Source organism: Necator americanus, chromosome V (assembly GCF_031761385.1).
Source record: "Necator americanus strain Aroian chromosome V, whole genome shotgun sequence".
NCBI lineage: Eukaryota > Metazoa > Nematoda > Chromadorea > Rhabditida > Ancylostomatidae > Necator > Necator americanus.
The window spans coordinates 4,606,448-4,628,957 of NC_087375.1; the positions used below are offsets into that span (position 1 = coordinate 4,606,448).

Below are 22,510 nucleotides of genomic sequence, written 5' to 3' on the forward strand. Positions count from 1 at the left end.
GGAGCGTTTAAAAGAATGGAATGTTGTAATGTAATTGTAGGAACTAAAGCGGTTTCCACGACGGATACGGAGCGCCTTCCCTAACCGAGAAGCATTCTCCCTTGAACAAATGTTACCAATCCTAAAGCAAAACAACCACGCTTCAATTGTGTAATTTTGAGAGCTGGAAGAATTTATGGAAATTAGAAAAATAATGAAGTAGGCGGTGCTGTCAGCAGGACAGGAAAATTTACTAAAGAATAGTCAGAACATTGTTTTTTTGATCGATCAATACAATCAGACCTATACTTGCAGGAGATATCTCTCGGAAGAATAGGGAGGTTTATGCCAGAGATAAGCAGTCACAAATGTGCTTTTCAACACACAAAACGAAATATGGATTAGTCACTTTTGAACGATATGACTCGTACTGAAAATTGCGGCGCATAAGAAATTGACGGTTTTGGCGATACATACAGGGGATGACTACGAGAAAGTACAAAAATATTTGCACTCTGCCTTTATCAGAGGTGTTTCCTTCGAGAAATATGTTCAATAACAGTCTTTAGTCTTTAGTAATCTTTAGTAAAAAAAAAAGCCAGAAGTCCTTAGTAAAAGTTGCGTAGTCTCCCATAATTTCTTCTGTAACAGGAAAACATGTAGATGAAATTTGGAAAATATAGTGATGAGAAACAGATAAGTAAACGAATGCCGTATTAGCTGGTCAATATCAGCATGCTCTTTCTTTTTCTTTTTTTTTTTGAGGGCTGACAAGCAGTGTCAGTGAACATTCACAGTCACACCCATCACGTCATTGGGACGAGGGGGACGTCAAACCATCGCAGTCACTAGTACAATACAGTGCCCGGCAATAACAATATAAAAAAAAGTTTTATTCCTTTTTAGATTTTAGATAGAGAGATTTTTTTATTTTTTTGTGGAGCGTTGAAATCCAGTCAATAGAGAGATTTTTTATTTTTTTGTGGAGCGTTGAAATCTGGTCAATCAATAAAACCCTATGTTAGGACTGAGACATCACAAGATAACAAATTCGCTCACATTTTTCAGTTTTAAAGCAAAAGTAACTATTATATTTTTATTATATCAAAGTTCATTGTTAAATTTACCTGTATTTATCTTATTTTTATTTATTTATTCGTCTTTTTTAAAATTTTATTTTATTTTTCTATTATATTATTTTAAAATAATTGTTATTATTATTCAGCTTCAACGTTTGAGTGCCTTTGAGAATATTGGCGTAGTGAATACACAGATTTCATCGATTTCCTTAAATTGTAGTTAAAATTGATATTGATCTATCTTTATTTTACATTTTTTTCCAGGCTCTGACGATGGCGATGACGCCGAAACGATGAAAGCTATGCAAATAGCTTTATTATTTTGAGATTATTTTAAGTGTGAATGTATTTCTGGTGTCCTCTTATACATTTGCTATATCATTTAGATGTTAATGTGTAAAATGACCTTCAATAACTATTTCCTCAGCGATAACATACTTTTATCAGGAGAAAAATCATGCATAGTGTAGTTTTCCAATGTTAATGGACTGTTATTATTTTATTATTATTATTATTATTATTATTATTATTATTATTATTATTATTATTATTATTATTATTATTATTATTATTATTATTGATAAAAACGGTACATCACTCATCTCACCTTTGTTCACTCCCTATGTGAATGCGCCTACGCGTTCGACGTTCAGTGTTCATAACTGTTTGAGGTAGGTATAAACACGTGTTTAGCCTTAAAATGACGTGCTATTTAATGCCAGTATTTCAATTTTCAATCCAGATAATAGTAGTTCCAATTTATCGATTCCAGATCAATGAAAACTTGATTGACACTAGGGCTTTATAAACAAGTTTCACATCGCGTTTACGATCTTCGATCAATCGTGTGCATTTGATAGCGCGTGATCTCCAGTGCCTCACAGCTCCCGTCCAAGAATTCTCGTTGAAATTTCAATTGTTCGTCTCAGCTGATTTTACTTTCCTTAACATTTATGGAAGCTTCTCTGTTCTTCGATCGTTGGCGCAGTATCGAACTCCAGATTCCTTTCTTCACTTAGAAGTATGCTCTTCTCCGTAACACCTCTTTAGGCCCATAGAAAGTTTCACGTTCGTCACATCGTAACAACGTGATGTTGAAGTGTAAGCGACGAAGATAATCCAAGGTGGTATTGATTTGCATGTAATAAACAACTGATTAGGATTGTCAGCTGTTTATCGGTTAAAAAGTCGGTGATAAGTGCCGCACTCATTTTAACGGAAACACCTATTACATCAACTACTCTATTCTCTATCAACTTTTCCTAAAAACAGTTCATCTTTTAAGTTATGTACAGCGTTTAGTGAGTAGCGTCATCTCGTCTCGGTCACACCGATGATGTCGCAATTAATTTTCCTGGTTTTCACGATCAGATCCTCAATATCCACTTCCGATGCAACAGTACGTAGTTGTATGCAAAAATTGTCATCCTAGTCCTTTTCCATTTCGGCAGCCTAAATGGCTTTTGCCACCCCGTAATTCCTGCCGTTGCTGCTCCAGGAATTCTCCTGGAGTCTCGAAACTCCTTCCCACTACTGTGTCATGCCAATAAATTTAAAACCGATGGGAGATTTGCAGGCCCGTAGTCCCATACGTTTTGTGAGAGGACGCCGTATTTTGTCGGATGATAGAATGGACCTTATCTGTTGGAAGCGACTCCAAGCCGAATTTTGTCGCTGTCCACTTTCACTTGATTACAGGTTTTCGCCAGACCAGCGGTTCTCAAAAGATTTTTGGCACGGCAGAAGGAGCGACTTCTGAATTCTCCTGCGGCTCACGCAGGCGCAAGGTCGTTTTTGGTCCGCGGTGAGCCCGATATCCGCCACCCAGGGACGCACCACGTAGTTTGCGACTGACCGGACGTGATCCCTGTTGCGAGGGAGGTCCGTGACACTAGGTCATAAATCTCTATAGTCACAGGGCTGGAAAATAATTCCTGTCGAGAATGATTTCGAAAATTTGATGGAAAACCCAGACCTTTTTAATAAACATGGGAACTTTATTTCTTGTTTCCATTTCTAGGCTCCATCTTAAAGTCAGCATAACACGAATCTGACGTAGTGAAGGAAACCGCTGGACAAGCTGGAGATGGGGTTGTAGATTGCGCGACTAGGGGTGGTTCCGCTTATTTCTCTCTTATCGCAGTAAAGAAACGCAGTGAAAGACTCCGTTTTTCGCGACGATTTCAGTTGCAACGCTCTACTCTCGTACACGCGCCGCATCCAGGTGCACAGCGGTCGAAAGCCAGTGAGTTCTCCCCTACTGCCTATTCAATTGAAACCAACGAATAGGTTCTTGAGGGGTCCAGAACGTATACATAGGGGAGCATTCTAACGTTTCTCGTAGGAACTAAAGCGGTTTCCACGCCATTGAGGAAGGGATGAGCAGAACCACCCCTGCTCTCGCAATCTGCAACTTCCTCTCCAGCTTTTCCTGAGGATTCTCTCACCACGTCAGATTCGTGGTATGCTGCCTTTAAATGACTTGATTGAGTGACTTTTCACTGAAAGCTATGGCCTTCTTGATTTGTTTCAGTGCGAATGATAGCATTTGCTAAGGTACCAGATATGAGTAAAGGTGGAGATTTAAGAAGAAATCACGAGGAAGTTCACCTAGCATCTGTAATCATCTCATTTTATTCCTTTTCCGTACCAACTCCTTCCCTCTTCCCTCGTGTTTGATTGGGGAAAAATTGTCTGAAGGCATACCTTAATTCATGTATGAAGAACCTTGCAATAGAAGTGTTGAAGCTGCTGTGTGAACTGAAGTGTTTGAATAAAAATGTTTCGAATTATATCATACACCATCCTATTTTTATGATCATCCAGACAAATACGATCACATAAAAACTTGAAATCCCAAAGAAATAGTTAATTTGTAATATTTAATACATTCACAACGATGGTGCGTACAACAAATCATCACAAATGTACATAGTCCGAGCGGAATCTATGGCAAATGAAGAAATGTGAAACAAGAATTCTTCCTCAGGGAACTCCTCGCCACTCCTAACGAACAAAACACGCTGACCACGCGAATCATGCGTGACCATTTCTCAATGTTTTATTATATTTATAGACACTATATAACTTAATTCGTAATGAAGAAATCAACAAGAAAGACTGAAAAAAAATTCGAGATAGCTATAACATGTCGCAAACGTTGTAACAGCTGGCTATTTTCCAGATGTCAGGTAGCATAAGTTCCCAGCACCACAAGTGTAGCCCGAAGGACACTGTCCATTGACGCAAGGCCCTAAAAAATCCAAATTTTATCAAATTATTACTAACTAACGAACGAATTCGTGTCAATCGAGGAACCCTTTCTCTGATAAACCTTAAACGCAACTAACCCAGAACTCCTCCTGATCCAATTGGGCAACAGAAATTGTTCGTATTACAGATATAACCGACAGGGCATTGTTGGTTTACACAAGGACCTAAAAATTAAGATCTTTCGTTGAAAATCTGGTATAAAACAATGAGTCATTGTTGAGAAAAAGCTGTAAAATACCTGTCGAATTGCCTGATTGGCAACGGCAACAAAAATTGTTCACAGTGCAGAAAAATCCTTGCCCGCAAAGTCCTCCAAGGCAAGCAGCTACAGCCGGCCCTCCAGAGCAAGCAGCTGAAATGTCTTTCTCTTCAAACGTGATAAATATCTCTGCTTAGATAGTAGCAACCATCAAATTCACTTTTCCTTTTTTTTTTTGAAATGAGGGAATCAAGCTCTCAACACTTCGTACTGGAATCATCAAAGAGAATGAAAGGGTAGGAAAGATGTTCAAGGAAAATGTCATGAAATAGGTCGACCCCCCAAAAGAATTGATATCTTTTTGAGAAAGAACTTTCTTCCCTCTACTTGAAAATTTCTCTTTGGAAGTCACTTTCATCTCGATTTTAGTCGATTATTTAAATATCATTAATTTCTTAAAGGGTGAAATCTATTAGAGTTCTTTGGTAGTGTGAACTTCAGGGACTTTACCTGGAGAACTGTACAAACTATTCAATTCAATAATCATCCAAATTGATGATATCAGTGATATCAAACTGCAAAGTTTGGGCTCAACATAAGGATCAATCACTTTGATCAGTAGATCACCAGCTGCTCTAACAATATTATGGGCAAAAGCTAGGAAAAAAGCCCATGTATGAACTCGAGAGTCAATGGCTACACTTCATAAACAATGTCTTAGTTTACGCCGAACAGGTGAAAAGCACGTGAAAACCTTTTGCATGTCCTTTCCTGAATATTTTAGAATCTTTATATTTAATTTGGTATATTAAAGTAACAGTATGGGCGACTGTGTAGCGCAGTCAGAAAGAGGTTCCGTTGTCGGCACGATAGACCGGAAGTTCGAATCTCCCGTAGTGCTCACCAAGCTTTCATCCGCCGGGGTCGATAAGTTAGTACCAGAGTTAGTTAGTACCTATCTAGGTAAATTTGGGAGACATAAGTCTGATGAATACTGATCACTATCCTCGATGTGAAAAGGGCGGATGTAGTGTGGCGGATAGAGGTTCCGCTTCCTTCTTCGCGTCGGAGGTTCAAATCCTCCCTAGTGCTCGCCAAGCCCTTCATCTTTCCGGGGTCCAGACTAAATTGGTACCAGACTTGTCTGGGAGGGGATAAAAACACTGACTTGACACATCGGCTAGCCCCGCAAGTCAGTGTATAGGCCAGATACACGTTCGTAAACCCCATACGATTCTGAATTGAAGTGAACGTGGTAGTGCATCCCAAGCGGATTGAATAACGCCAGACACTTTACTCTTTATCCTTCCAAAGTAACAGTATTTCTAAAATTCTACATACATTATAGGCTATCTATATAAGAATATTTTTCAATTTTTCCCTTTTATTTACGGATGGTGCCCGGGGAATTTCACAGCTGCGCTACAGTTGTTTTGTTGAGCACCAGCGTTGTTTCATGTGAGGAGCGGTCAGGCTCTTCGCTCGTGCGCCGGTGCTTAGCACAAGCAAACATCTCAACGGCTCCTCTCGTTGTTAACGTAAATAGAGCTAGCCAGCAAAGCGAGCCCGAACTACCGTGTTCAGAGAAAGAGAGAGAGAGAGCGCGGAGAAGAATTAACGAAGTAACCCGGCTAGCCCATTATCAGCTTATCTTGAAGAAAAAAAAGCATAAAGTCACTGGCGTATTGATCCACTTGGGATGCGCCAACGCGTTTTACTGGAATTCGTAATCGTTGAGGTTTTTGGAACGCGTGTTGGTCCATTCAATGACTTGTGGGGGCCAGTCGATGATCAAGTCAGTGTTTTTATCCTCCCAGATAAGTCTGGTACCAATTTATCGACCCCAGAGTGATGAAAGGCTTGGCTTGCACTAGAACGGTTTCGAACCCTCGACCGTGTAGCTACAACGGACCCCTTACCGACTGCGCCACACCCGCGCATGTTAAAGAAATTAAGCGCAAAACATTCATTAAGAACTAATTGATCGAAATGCACTAAAGTGAAATTGGAGAGATCCTTATAAAGTGAAAATCTCACTCTCAAGGTTCACGTTGTTCGCCGGACAACAACATCCTTGTACGCATACGGATGGAGCTGGCATTGCTTGACATTGGTAGTTGTTGGTGCAGGAGGAGAAGCAGTTCGCCGGACATCGGAATTGACGTTTTGTACGCGATACGGTCATATTGTGGTCGTGTTGAAAAGCATCATCGTGAAGTTTTAAATCTGAATTTGGAAGTTTAAGAAGAAGAAGAAAAAGAAGAACTTTTTAAATGTAAAAATCTTGATATGGATCAGGTGAAACGAACACAAGAGAAAATAAGTGGAAAAAAAGCCAGAAGGCGAAAAAAGAGGAAAAGAGACGGAGAGCCCGCGGGAATACAGAACTACGACTAAATCTTCAGTGCTTACTATGAACGGTTTCAGGAAAAGTCAAAGTATCATTGGTGGCAGGGTTTACAAATCTCCTAAACATATTTTTTTGTATATATTTTTGTTTGTAGTATTTTTTCACTATCATAATCGATCTAAGCTGAAAAATTAAAGCTTACTTATCATTTATAAATCGGAATTAATTTGCAACGGGAGTAAAAAATTTGAAAACCCGACTAGAACCGTATCCTGCAGTCAAAAGAACGAAGTTTATTGGGAAGTTGTGATAAAAGTAAGAAATTGTAAATTTGTCCAACCTATTTGTGATTTTTTTAAACGCTTTTAGCAGAGTTGAAATGGCGCAAGTAAGTTGTTAGGTTACTGTAACAACGAAAAATTTCACCGTTCGGAAAACTACAGTAATCAGTAGTTATTGATTTTATTTTTTGAAGTGAAAATGTTCTATTAGTTAGTATATTGGTACATTTGGTGTATTTCATACCTTCTACAGCTTCTTCTGATACTTCAGCAAATACGAAGTAGACAGTAATTGGCAACAGCAACGCTAAGGAGTACGCCAATCGCCTCATGGCTCCTGAAATCAGATGAAATGAATTTTCGAATATTCGGGAAGGATTGTACGCAGAGTAGCGAAGAAAACGAATAGGTGGAGAATGAATTAAGGTTCATTGTAAGTTTGTGAAACTAAGAAACAACGAGAAGACGTGATGCTTACTGATTTTCACTTGCTCATTAAAGTGTGTACTCAAAGGGGGGTGCGGCCTAGATGAGAGGAGTGATTGAGTGGACAGTGCTATGTTTGGCTAGCTTACCGTGCAGCACGCGTCCGACGTTCAAGCTCCTCCTTAACGCGTACTATCTCATCGCTTTCGTGTCTCGTCTCCTACTAAGCTATGATGATCTTACATGAAAGTCTACATACGTTCCGCAGAACACTCCAAATAGGACGGAGCAAAGATGGGATTTGAATTATTACGAGATTTGTTTGCTGAGTCGATTCTACGGCATACGTCTGTACGTAGCATACCAGGAAGTGTCTACGAGAAAGCGCGGATTATTTGGTAGAGACCTAGGAAGCGGGTAATAACGGTAAGAGTATCCTCACAACGACGAAGGTGCACAAACCTATGAAAAAACACCATAGACTTCAAAAAAAGATATATTCCATAAATCCAACAATGGAAAGAGTAGGCTGCGAGCCCAGTTAGAGCCTAGGTTCTCATTCTACAAGAAAAAAGAGAAAAATGAACGATTAAACTCCAGAGAGCCCAACCACCTCCCGAGTGGTTGAAGCTATTCTGACCATGTCGACGTTTATCGTGATGCTCCGCCTGCGGACCAAAATAACTCACTCAGCAAGTGATCTAGCCTTTAGGGCGGAATCCAATGGTCAGCGTGGAAATAGCTTTTGAGAGGATTATCTGTTCCGAACGACATTTCGACACAGTCAAGGTCCAGAGGCGAGATGCCCGGAATAAAAATTCTTTTCATGGCTACGGTTATGGTGCAGCAAATTGCGAACATTTTCAACCAAATATCAATTGATGATAGACCCGTCAATCGGTTGTGGTTCCCTGAAACTCTGTAAGAACAAAGTTTATTTACTTTTGTTCATTTTACATTAGTTACTACAGTACTACAGCAATACTTATTTATTCAAATTAGCATTATTTTGATAAATTTTTGGTTTATTTGCTCAGAAAAAGTGCGGTATGTCTTTGGTTAGACGTAATTGTAGTAAAATAAGTCCCATATACATGCTGCAAAGCACGATTGGTTAGAGAAAAAGCGAAAATCAAAGGAAATCCAAGAGCTCAAATCGAGAAATCACGAATCGTTAGTAAAACGATTTCGTCGAGTCTATTTTCCGAAACTTACTCATCAGAAGAAACATTTGTAGTAATAGTAGTAGAATGCTAATGTTTACAAAAGCACGTGCTCCAAAGAATCGTGATCGTGGTGTAACTCACAAATGTAAACATCGGATTCTTTAGTTCTTTAGTTTCTTTGATGTTCCGTTGATATGACAAGAAAAAATCTCTCCCATTTCCAGCGATGCTCTCCAATAAATATGCTCGCCACTCATCCGTGCTATGCTAACGGATGCGCCGACGGATTCTTTCAAAAAATCAACTAGGCTGATCAATTTTTCTTTTGTGAAAGGAATTGAGTGCGTCATTGAAATCTCTCGATATTCCATTGAATCTACATCTTAAGGATTTCCACAGGGATGAATGACTGAAATTACAGTATGCAACTGTAGAAACTCAAAATTAAAAATCTTTTGGGCCGGAGCTAAAGAAAAACCTGTTTATGCTTTACTATCGAGCCTTGAAGCTCTTCTAGATCCAGGATTTATCTGACGTTGGCACATCCTAAGTGGATTGATACGCCTGTGACTTTATCCTTTATCTTCATCCTTTTAATTCTATTGTTGGATATGTTGAATACGAACGGAGCTAAATGTAAATCTATGGATTCACTATCAAACTCTGGAGTAAAAAAAAATATTCCGGTCTAACACTAGTATCACGAATAACTGCTTGGAACATGACGGAGAAATGAAAAAATTTACGGCACTAAAAACCGATTTCATGAGCTGGTGTCATAGAATGATTGGATATGCGCTGAAAGTGTTTTAAAAAAGTTTAATGTAGATTTAAAACATTTACTAATACGCTTGTATCCAGTCTGTTTTTATGATCCCCTTGACCTAACACTTACTCATATTTTGATCGTTTTTTGGCGCCTTAGCTGGCTATAGATAGCAGACTTTATATCAATTTCACATTATGTTCACTCTTCCCTACTGAATAGCCTCGGAAGTGAATAGCACTTATTATTCCTACTTATTCTCTACTTCCTATTCTGTATTCTGCTCCTTCCGTCTAAGGGTAGAGGCGAAACGGAAGTAGCTACTATATTCTAAGCTGCTTCCCTAATATTTAGCTATATACTAATCTACTTTCTATTATTTTGCTGAATTGGACTACTATTAGCATGACCTAAAACTATTCCAATTTTTTTCAAAAAAAGTGAAAACATAGGCTTTGTATCAAACGGATAACACCAGCTGGTCCTGTGTTGTGAACTCCTTGACTTATGTCCACCATATCCACCTATATGTGATCCCTCTTCCAGCCTTATTGAAGCTATAAATAGATAGCTCTTCCATCCTACCTTATTCATATTCACCCGTCTTTACTGGAGAGGATCCGGAGTTAATTCTTCTTATTTATCTCAGTCACACTGGATTTTTCCATCCCTACCGTTTAAAAGTAGAGGCAAAACAGATATCTATTAGATTCCCACTCCTAAACTCTTAAAAATTCATTCTATAGTAGAATTTTGATTATACAACCTTGGTCAAGCACAAATCTCTACCAACGTTCTCGGAAGAAACCAATTTCTGGAGAGACGTGCTAGAGGTAGCTGCCAGTCACATGAGGACAAAAACAAGAGAACGATTACATTAATACCTTCTCAAGTTCTTATCTTTTTAGGGGGGGGGGGGGGGGTAAAGAAAAAAGACTCGCTTTTCCACGATTACAACTTAATATTGTCGGATTTATGAATGTGACGTAACCTTATGAAGTTTTCTCGGTTAACAGCAAAACAAAAAATATAGTGGAGATTTCACAACTCGACTGAATTCCCTTTCAGTTTCTCCAATCGGTTCCAGTGGGTTTTAGGTTAAAAAAAAAGACGAATCATGTCATGGATATTATCAATGCAATCCTCCGGAGGATCCTTCCATTCTCTTATTTTTCCTCATTCAGCACCGCTATCATTCATTTGTTTTTGTGCTCGAACATTGGGTCTGTTTGGTGGTGTCCACCTGCGCAATTTCCTGAAGGAATTCATCGGATTCGGAAAAACCGGTCACGCACAAAGAAAGCCCATGACTGAGATGTTTGTGAGGCAAAAGTTTATATGTCGTCATGGTGAGTCGACCGATTGAGGTGAGAACAGATCTGGAAAATGTGTGGAGAAAAAATAATGAGTCATAGGAAAGCTGGTTTCTCAAGACAAAATCACAGCATTTAGAGAAGGTTGGTCTCATGAGGAAAGAACTTAAATATACGGTCTCTTAAGAGGATCATGTGTATGTATCCCCCTACATGCTGTTGTCTTGAAGTTCGAACTAAGGACCTGCTGTGATGATGGATAAACGATCTAAAAAACTAGAAACAAATCCTTGAAGTAGGGATCCGGTTGTAAACATTATTGAAATAACGGAGATTAGCTCAAATGTATAGTGTCTGACTCATTTATAAGCCATAGAATCCTGAAGATATGTTCCGAGAATGCTGAAAGGGCGGTTTTTTTTTAGTGATTTGTATGATTTGCGTATTGCTTGGACAAGTTTCGACGTCGAAAGAACGGCATTCGGCTGAGAACACAAACTGGATATCCAGGTGAATTGAATGTCCTTTTATTCGACAGTATCAGTACTTTTTATTTGGTAATTCTTTAATGCCTGGTTATCGTGTACATTGAACGAAAATCGGTGAGATTTCTTCCTTTTATCAACCAGGATGATGTGAGGCAACGCTAAGAACTCTAAACTATTTTGGAAGTTTTTACTTACATTGGTGCATTTATTGTGTCTCGAAAAGAATCACATTCTCCCTCATCCTTCAAAAAATCTTCACTGGACAGCCCTAACCTCCTCTCACCTCCTTGCTCCACCCGAACACTGTTTAAAAGCCCAAGAGTTGTTGCAGCTGCTTGGATTTTTTTTGACTCTATGTACTATGTTAAAAAAGAAAAATCTATTTGTTTACTAGATTACTTACTACATTATGGTTTTTCCTGTTTTTTTAAATGCATTGGAGTTCTCTTCCCTAATAAAAAAAAATTCTTTTAGATCAAACATAATGAAATTTCACAAAATGTATGTAAAAGAAGAAAGAGAATGAGAAGAGAGAAAAATAGAGAATACGGATAAATAGATCAAGTAATTCGCTTACTTTGAATTTGGAAAGTTTATAAGGTATAGAACTTTGCATAATTAGCTGGATGAATATTTTGGGAATTTTTTGGAGAGAAATCAAGTTTAATAATTAATACTAAATCAAACAAATCAGCGCATAAATAATAAGCAATAAGTAATAATTGATAAGTAATAAATAGAGTAGTTAGTACATAAAAATGAATTTTCTAATCAGTTTAGAGAGCATTATAGGACTAAGACACTGAGACAATTGCGTTTGATGACAATGTTTGATTGCGCTAGTCACTTGACCACGGGTAATTGGCAGCGCCAGGAAAATCCTCCCCATATCCCTCGTGCTTCCTTATCCCAGCGTACGCCTTGCACTTCTACATCTCACTATTAAAAAAAGGATAAAGTCACTGGCGTATGAATCCACTTGGGATGCGCCAACTCGTTTCACTCCAATGCGTAATCGTTGAGTTTTTAGTACGAGTGTTGGCCTACAGAATGACTTCCGGGAGCCAGCCGATGATCAAGTCAGTGTTTTTGTCAGATCTCATTATAAGATCCAAAAATAGGTATTAGATCTTTTTTCGGCGCTCAGCTAAGACGTTTGTCCGAACAAATCATTTTCGATCTCATCCTTTCAGGTTCTGGAGAAGGCAGTCTCGCAGAAATCTCAGCCGGGAGTTACTCTATGACAGCTTCGTGGTCAGCTGAGCTCAAGCGGACGTATTTATTTGTTTATTACTCACTTATTACGTTCATTGACATGCCAAAAAGCGGATGACGGGGGCAAATACAAAACAAATACACTAACTTAAAAGACGAAGAGAAAAAAGAATACAGCGAGCAGTTATTGGTTTCGTGAACGATTCCGACCCAGGTAATTTGCTAAATAATACATATGCTTAATCACCTTTATTTCAAAGTTTTTTTCGAAAGTAGAACATAGTGACAAAGAAAACAGTACAATCTATTAATGGAAGGTAGACATGGAGGCCTCAATGTATGGAATACGGTTGTTGTAGAGCGAACTTCTTTGTTACTTGACGGCAACTCCACTACCGCTCATATTAAGAAAATAAAAAATAATGAAATGGATGCTAGCCAGAGATTTTTCTCGGTCTCCTTGAAAGATTCGTCTTTTTCGAAGAAAATCCTACTACGTTATGGTGGAAGAGAAAGGTAAAGGTAGGATATTGCTAGGATCTTGGAGAGCCTAAGAATTTATATGTGTTCTCCATGCACGACTTTCAATAATGCTCAGCATGATGATGATTCAGTATTTGTTCTCTTAGGTTGAGCCAGACACGATGTTATTATAATCCTTTATTGAATAACGTTTCGGCGACGTCTCCTGAAAGGGTGAAATCGAACGTGATTTAAGCGATCAAACGTATTCTCCGCTCAACAAAGAAAATCCTAAGTCATAGAAAATCCTAGAATTTCTACTGTTGTACTTTAAATGTGAATGTAAATCGTACACTGGAAACGGAGCACTTTGCTGCCGCAGCTGGACACCCGTGGTGAGGTGAACAGTACAACCAAATAGCACCCTTAAATAGTCGACGAGTTCCCGCCTAATACAGGAGCATTCCTCTTTGCTATTCATATGTGCCTCATTTGCGTTGAAGTAACGCATATGTCAGTTGTTACGATTTCTTAAAGGTTTTTTCAGAGAGTTTTTGCTATCCAGATATCGTATGGGCTCGAAATTTCCAACGACAACAGCAACACTCGAAATGAGACACATCCGAATAGTAGTAGGTGGTCCGGTTGCTTTAGTGTTGGGCTACGTGGGCAAATTCGTCATAAAAAGATAATCATAAAATTTCTACTGTTGCACCACAACTGGAAATGCAAATTGTACATTAGGATCGGAGGACTGTTGCTGTTACCAAGTCATAGTAATAAAGATGTAGTGGTTCTGTAGCCAATACGTTATTGCCGAAACGTTAGCTGTTGCTTAAGTTGACATTTCAGATTTGTTACCAATCTCTGGATGACAGCTCTTTTTTAAGTATCAAAATCAATCTCATAAAACAGTACGTTTCAATATAGCTCGTACATTCCCAAAGCACAGTCGCCGAAAGGGCTGATAAAGTTCAGAGAGGTACCAGCAAGCTGTTTTTGACTGGTGATAGAAGTCCTTTCTTTGAGGCAAAAAATCGTCTCAGAAAGGCAGACCATCCACTTTCTCCACCGCTGCCAAGGATGTAGTAGTTATGTCAATATGTTGTTGCCAAAGATTCCATAGTCCCTTCAGACAGTTGACCTTTCAGGTTGTGGGCTTCACCGACGTGCTAGACGGCAGCACCTTTCTCCATTGTATGGGAATCTTTTGCTGTATAACAGTGTAGGTTATATAGCTCGTACGTTCTCAATGCGTACACGTTCCGAACGCTTGATTACGTGGGGTAATGCCTTTAAAGCAGGGCCACCACGAACAGCTAGCAATCAAACTTCTATACGTGGCCCTAGCAGTTCAATATAGAGTATTAGGACCCTTCCCCCTTCTTGGTTACCTGCTTATTACAATATTAGCTTATTACTATTACTACTATTACTATTTGCCTATTACTATTACAATTATTATTGTAACACTGACATCACAGTAAAGTAGGAGTGCCCAGATTGATTCAAGATTTTCTTCTCCTCCAGTGGATGGCCCTGTCTGATTAGGGTCAAGCGAATGATTTTTAACTATCGTTTTCGGTGTTTCTATTTTTATCTTTTATATTCTAATCCTATTATATAATTTATTTCGATATATGTACTTTTACATATACCATTTAGGCTATTTTATCATATTTTTGTCTTTATTCTCATTTTTTTATTCCAAGAAAACTGTTCTATCTACACTTTTAAACCTGTGTGACGACAATTTGCACATACAACACACATATGGTTGCATCGTAAGCGAGAATTAAATATTTGCTGATGGAAGTTAGGAAGATTCCGTCGATCGCTTGACCTTAATCAGACAGGGTCATCCACTGAGTACCGTCCATGACAGTGGAGAACAGGTAAGTGTTCTTCAGAATACGGACAGACATCAGAATAGTTTGTCAAATTGATGTTCCCGTAAACATGTATCCATGTGGAATGAAAATTGATCATTTAGAACTAATGGAGAACTAAACTATGGGCAAATATCGACCTTGACTATCCTCGCCGCTTATGCTGCAATATCAGTCTATGTGAGAAAAAGTATGGGAAATTTGTCCAGTGTTTCCGGTACCGTATACAAGTTAGACAAGGCAGAGAAGACGAAGAGATGGATGACGTTTTCCTCAGATCCGAAACAGCGTCAATACTTATTTACACTTAATAGATCTGGAAATTGATTAAAAAAATAACCAAAATAATAAAAAAATTAACTAAAATGAATGAAATAAGAACTTTATTTTATTTTTTTTCAAGTACTTTTATACCCATTCCTGCTTAGTGACACACTTAAAATATATGGTAAACTCTGCTTAATCGTGCTCCATACCTTCCGTATGTGACGTTTTTCGTTCTTCATAGAACTATAAATAACATGCTCAAATTTTTTTTTGATTATTGAAAAATTATCTCGTATATCTCATAGGGATCGAATACAATAAGAATGTGACAGGTTCATTTGCAACTCGTACCTTCTCATTTTACTCTCTGTTGTGGCAAACTATCTATTTTTCTGGAAGAGTTCAGAAAATCTAGGGAAAGAAAAGCAGCAAAAACCTCCACCACGACCTTCAACGGCAATCACTCTTGCTGCATTTCTCTTTTTCATCTCACTTTTTTTCTCTTTTCTCATTTCTTTCTTTTTCAACCACGCATCCGCATCGAATTGTGTTATTTGGACAGATTTATAGAAATCTCTATGACTTCACGGGAAATCCTTCATGCCAATTTTCATTGCTTTTAACGAGTTCATTGTTTCTGTCTGGATCGCTCCTTTGTTCTGGTCCTCTTCGTTCAACTCAGGAGTGGATAGTGAGCCTCAGAACAGAGAAAGCAGCTAAATTACTGAACCTGAAAGAATTTGAAAAAGATTTTTCTACAGTGATTTTGCTTGAAATACAATAGGTAAGTGGATCTATCGGTTCCAAGATGAATATAATTTTTTATAATAATTTTCTTCTTGTTGAAGGGTAGAAGTTAGTCCGACATCTTGTGGCTGGAGTACTGTGTTCAATAGAGCTGTTACAAAACTATCGTAATTGTGTCGTCAATAGAATAGTACTAAGGACTTAAATACATTTTGTCCTATTCTTTCTTCCTAGTTTTTAGAGCCTCGAAAGGGAAACTATCAAAAGCAGGATTTTTCTCGCATGGTCTAAGAACAAACACGGGCGAAGTGAGCAACGGAAGAAGACCGGTTCAGAGAATAATGGTCAAGTGCAGAGCAGAAAGATCAGCTTTGAGCACCAACGCGGTGCGCGGTGTCATGGCGAAAAACAAATATTTCGTTGTCGTTTTAACTAAAATGGCTATGGGTCATCACGAGCGTTATCGTTTCAAGGTCTATCTGCAAAACTGTGGATGAAGTACATGTACAAAGATAAGGATAAAAGTATCTGCCGTTACACAATCCGCTTCGGATCCACTACCACATTCACTTCAATTCAGAATCGTTTGGAATTTACGAACGCATGTCTAGGCTGCACAATTTCGTCCGGAGACTAAAAGATGTATCAACTTAGGGTATTTGTCCTCTCAGACAAGTCTTAATTAAGGACCAACTCCTTTTTTTATATTTTAGCAGTGCTGTTTGAGAACCACGCGTTCAGTTTACCGCAATATTTCCCTCCTATTCTAGTGGTACCAAATTATTGGAATCGGAGCGATGAAGGGTTTGAGGGTGATTTCGAACCATCGATCGATCTTGTAGATACAATGGAACCTTTTACCCACTTCACTACTCGTCCTTTAACTACATAAATATGTGTGGAAACATTCTGCTAGAGACTACCGTCATAATAACAAAAACAAAAAAAGGAATATTCATCAATTATGAATGACTTTATGCCGTTCGTAACACTCTGTGAGCTATAAGATTGCCCCATGGACTTCCTTGACACTATCCAGACATCAGTACTTAAGGATCCGGCACAGTTCTCAGATCTCATTCGCCTTGGGTGACAATCTGTAAAAATGCGATGGTTCACCAGCTACGCTAGCCATGTGAGATTATTCAGATTCTTTTCCTTCTGGAGTTCTTGGGTAGCGCACTTAGAACGATATCGAGGCTTGGCAAGGAGAGAGGAGGAAGGAGCTCGATGGAATATGCATAGCATCAAAGACCTCGAACCATTTTTAGGCCTTTGACAATGACGAAGTTGTCGAAACGTCAGCCAAATAGTAAAATTTTATCAAACCCTCGTTGGCATAACAAAAAAACATAAATACAGTACCCAATGCCAAGATTTGAAGTAGAGAGGAGTTGGAAATTATCATCACAACCGTTAAATAGACCGCTGAACACTGTAATAACAAAGTAATACACTAAATTCATAACATTTAACATTTTTAACATAAATTTATAACGTCAGGACAATAATAAATTCCAATAACATCAGTTTCCCTAATTAAAGGACAATAATATCAGTTTCCCTAATTAAAGGTCATTCTTTTAACTCGTTTCCAGAGAAAACAAGTTAAAAGAATGACCTTTAATTAGGGAAACTGATAAGAAGACAATAATTGGCCAGCGTTAATCAAAGGATGAAGTAAGTATTATACATGACTAACAAAACATGGACAACATTTCCAAACGCAACCGTCGCGCAGTCGGTAAAGAGGTTCAGCTGCTGCCTATGCGATCCATGGAAGGTTCGAATCCACCCCCTAGTGCTCACTAAATCCCCCATCCCTCTAAAGTTGATGAATTGGTACCAAATTTTCTGGAGAGGATAAAAACTCTGACATTACACATTGGCTACTCCCGCCCCCTCCTCCACCCCTAATCTTGAAGTAATGCTGAAGTAAGATCTCAGTTCTCGCGCCAAAAAATGACAAGATTGTTGGAAATGCAGGTTATAATTAAAGTTTCCACCAAAACATCATCGTTCTCAAAAGAAGAAAACATGAATTCAGTCCGTAATGCTAAGGATTCAAAAAGAGAGAACTTGGAGTCTTGTCCAGAAACGATTTCCATGATTTCAGATGACGAAGCACGTTTGAGATGCATGACCAAATAATCCGAACCCGTCATGGCTCACTGATTGTCCTCGTTGCCTCGATGAGTAACCGCTGGGGATGAAACCCGTTCCTGTTGTGCCGAGAGCGGCAAGACACCATTTCATCCAACTAACACTGAAATTTTGACTTTGAATCTTTCAAAAAGTATTCTTTGCACTTAAATTTATTTGGAATTTTTCATCAAAACAGTATTTATACTAATTATATGTATGAATGAAGGTTAGAGCTCGCTGTGTTATCGTTGCTGGGTCAATCATAACCAAGACAGTTTCCGGTTAGGATAGTTCTGATTTTTTTCATGTTTGTGCGGATATTACCCACAACAAGGCAAAAACATGCTGTTCATACTGTTCAGTGGTAGATTTATTCTACAAGACGAGAATTCTACATACCTATTGCGTCTTATGGATTGCAACAGAATATTAAAACATTAAAAATTATTTCTCTGCATTAAAATAACAGTAACATTTAAAAAAAATCATTCCTAAGCTGGACAACACTAATATTCGGTTAGATAACATCACTTCAAACTAGGAAGTGTAAATTATAAGGAAATAGTCGTGGTATTCCGTGACACACGCCTCTCTTTCTAAAAATTTTGGCTAAGTTAGTTCCGTGTTGTCTACACATAGTCAGTTTTTTTTCAAGCTAAAACTACGAGAAATTTTGAAAGAATGATTTTTCTCGAAGCTAGACAATTGAAGTGCTTGGAAAAAAAAGCCGATGTATCAAAACATCGCCGTTTCGAATTGTTCTGGTTCTCTTGACGGCCTCTGAAAAGCTTAAGCTTTACAGCCAGTTTTATCCATTTTCCTCAATTTCTCAAATCCAACACAGAGTTTCTTGGACTACCAATACTCTTTTGACCGTAGCAAAATTACGTTGAGCTTTGTAAATTTCATAGGTATCGATTTCTGTGGGCATAATTCACAAAATTGTGAAAACTTGTGCTGTTTATCGGTATCGGCAATGTATTACGGTGTATAAACCTCCATTTCCTAAGCATTTATGCGTAACGTTCGTGTTTTCCGAATTTGTTGAAGATTTTTTGAATCACTAGAGTGTTCGAACAACCAGTTTTCCCTCGAATACTCGTGATTCTCCGAATTCGAGCGGGAATCTAGACACTCCAACATCTTTATTTATTCGTACATCCATTTTTTCAATAATTCCAGTCCAACTACGCATCTTTCAAATTCCGAAATCTAAAAATATGTGAAAAAAATAAACAAAAGACATAGAAAACGGAGCAAAATACGTATTGTTTTGACCTAACTCATCCGCACAACAGAACACAGTAACCAGAATGCTCTTTCAGAGCGCTAAGTACATCCTGGTATTGGATTGCTGTACATAGCTATATTCCACTGCCGTTGGCGACAGCAATTTTATTTTTTTGTACGTATTTAGAATACACTTGAGGCTAATGGCTTGACAACCCACAATCTACAAATGTCAAAAGTAAACTTCTCACCAGTAACGACCGCGGAGAGAATATTTTATTTGCTCCATTGCTTTTGATGCTTTCCTCAAGCTTAGTATCCACATTACATTTATCGTACGCTAAAGGATAAAGGATAAAATAGCCATATTGCAAATATTTTTTTCCTTATTCTTGAACTTTTTGACATAATGTACAGTAATGCACAGATCAAAAAACATTTGTATCTCTGAATGTAAAAAATGCAATTAAAAGATAAAGTATGTGGTGTCTGGGGTTGATCTTGGCTTGGCGCTTGGAATGCGCCACCACGTTCCTTTCAATCCAGAATCATTTGTGGTCCACAGTTCAGAACCATTTGTTGTCTATCCTACACAATGACTTGCGGGGCCAGCCGATTTATCGAGTCAGTGTTTTTATCCTCAAGTATCAGACAAACCAATATATCGACATAATAAGGGATGTAAGGCTTGGTTCACACTAGGGCGGTTTCGAACCATCGATGGTTTGCTCAGTCACAGCCGAACCTCTCACCGACTATGCTAGATAAAATCCGTTGGTTAGATCTGGTTCTACTAGTTAGATCCAGAACTTTATAACGTTTCTTAAAGGCATCACTCTACATGAGGTGCTACGGATTTCGGTGGGAGTCCGTATAGTCGTAGATTGTAAGGGGGGGGGGGATCCCCTCCCTTTTTTCCTGGCCGCCGAAAAAAACCCCCCGGGGGGGGGGGGGGCGGGAAAAGGGGGGCCCCCCCCAAAAAAACTTTTTGGGGAAAAAAACCCCCCCCCCCCCCTTCCCGGGGAAAAAAGGAAAAAAAAAAAAAAAAAATCTTTTAAATAAAAACCCACACCCCCCTATACGAATACTGCACCTGAAATCCGTATCACCTCAGATTCGTGGAGTGATGCCTTTAAACCCCAGTGAAGATGATCAAAACAACCACTCCGAGTGTGGACGGTTAAATCACGAAACCTGTTGGCCAATATGGACTGTACAATAAATATGAACAACAATATTAACAATAATTCCTCGGATCGGGGTGGTATCGGGCCAAACTCACTATAGGATCGACCGCTAAATATTCCGTAACTCCTTATAAATCAAATACAATGGGTGATGAACCGCATCCACATATATATGTATGTAGAGAACCGTTGAGAATGTTCACTAGGATCACTTGAGCACAAGCTTTTGTCTCTGGTGCATTCATTTCTGGCATTTACACTTCGGACGTTATTTCGGATTCAGTTTTATCTACATATTTGTATCCATCTCAAGAAACTTTTTCTATTGCTCCTCAAGGAACTTTTTCTAGTTATTTTTATTTTTCAAATTCTATAGAATTCTTTTTTTTTGTTTCTATTTTTTGTTGTTTTTGTTAAATGTTTCTAATCCTTCCAAATACTTTCATTTGTCAAATGCAGCAAACTTTGAACGAAAAAAATAACTGTGAGAAAAAATTGCTATTGGTCTGTACTGCTATGAAGCTCCTCTATGCTACAACGCTACCACTATTTAAGAAAATATCTTAAAAATCTTGCCCCAGAACCACCTTACGGGAACATTTGAGTACGAGGAGGTGAAGAACTTGTCGACTATGCTTAATTGCACTACCTCACTACCTTAAAATCAAGTTTACCAACGTTTCTATGGTATTCACTTGTCTCATATGAATGCATGACAGCTGTATAAACTCAGTCTATCTGTTTGCTATCTGTACCTCCTACGCCCTATTAGGACAAAATTACGGATTTAATTTCTGCACAGCGTTTACGCTCTTTTTTTTTTCTTTAAAAAGTAAAATTTATTTTATTTTAGTCGTACTAAGTATTTCTAAAGTTAATCTCTGACTCTCCTGTTGCGTGCATCTACGAAATCGGTGATTTTTCTGCTTTCCCTGAAAAATCCACAATTACTCAGACCATTCCAATGTGTACATACATCGGTTCCATCTGCTTCTATAAATGCACCCATACGTACTGAATCATTAAAATCACTTACTAGTACAGCATTATTTTACATTTACTTCATTTTTTATTTATTACATTCATTATTACTTATTATTATTTATATATTATATATCTATATTATTCGTTAAATTTATTACCTCTTTATTATTATTTATATTATTTTTTATCCTTACACCCAAATCTTTAACCTCTAAGTTACATAGTTCTCATTCTCTTGCCTTCAGTTTCTAGTTTTCTCAGTGAGGATTTCTTTGAATATTGATTGCATTAGAAAGACAATCCAAAGAGGACTTGACTTCTCCTCTTGCTTGATCCAACTTTTTGATTCCAGAACTATGTATAGAAATGTGTAAGAAACCAAAAGCAGGGGGAAAACAAATTTCCTCCACTTCTTAGCCTTTGAACCCGTTAAGTTTATTATTATTTATATTATTTTTTATTTCTGCATCCAAATCTTTAACCTCTAAGTTACGTAGTTCTTTATATACGGTATACGTAAGTAATAGCGGGTTTTTTCTTTAAATTTAAACTCGCGAAGAAAAAAGTATTTAGCTCTATAAAGCATATTATTTGGAAGAACATTGTACAAAGTGGTTGCTCACGGCTTCAAATGCCAACTTAATTTGTGTTGATTTTTGTTGATTTGTATCGTGCATTTCTCTATACTTGAGATAAAATGAGCATTTTAAAAAATAGTCCCTTTGGGTTCTAATGCTAACTTAGTTTTTGTTGATTTTTAGGTTTTCGTTGATTTTTGTTGATTTGTATTATGCATTTCTCTATACTTCGAGCGTGCCTTGCCGTTCAGGTCGTTACAGTTAATCCCCCTTAACCGGTGATTTTTCAACGTTCAGGTGTCCTTTAAAGTTTTAGGAACGTTGTTTAACGTACGTATTTTGAACTTGGTAACGATTTATCCACTAAAAATGGTCTCTAAAGGTACAGACAAACTTTGAATCCACCTGTTTTGCCAGATACGTATTGCTCATTCACATAGGCACTCACAGCTGTGAACATACATATCAGCCGTACACGTCAGCCAC

The 22,510-nt window shown here is 38.2% G+C and overlaps 1 protein-coding gene across 1 annotated transcript; it reads right to left on the reverse strand.

The window, feature by feature from the left end:
- Positions 1–4,231: 4,231 nt before the first annotated feature.
- On the reverse strand, positions 4,232–7,493 carry RB195_012908 (uncharacterized protein; the record flags this gene model as incomplete). The annotated part of the gene is made up of 5 exons (XM_064202500.1): positions 4,232–4,311; positions 4,409–4,495; positions 4,570–4,683; positions 6,568–6,756; positions 7,406–7,493. The coding sequence occupies 5 exons, from the start codon at positions 7,491–7,493 to the stop codon at positions 4,232–4,234; spliced, it is 558 nt and encodes a 185-aa protein (XP_064058381.1).
- Between the last annotated feature and the right edge of the window lie 15,017 nt (positions 7,494–22,510).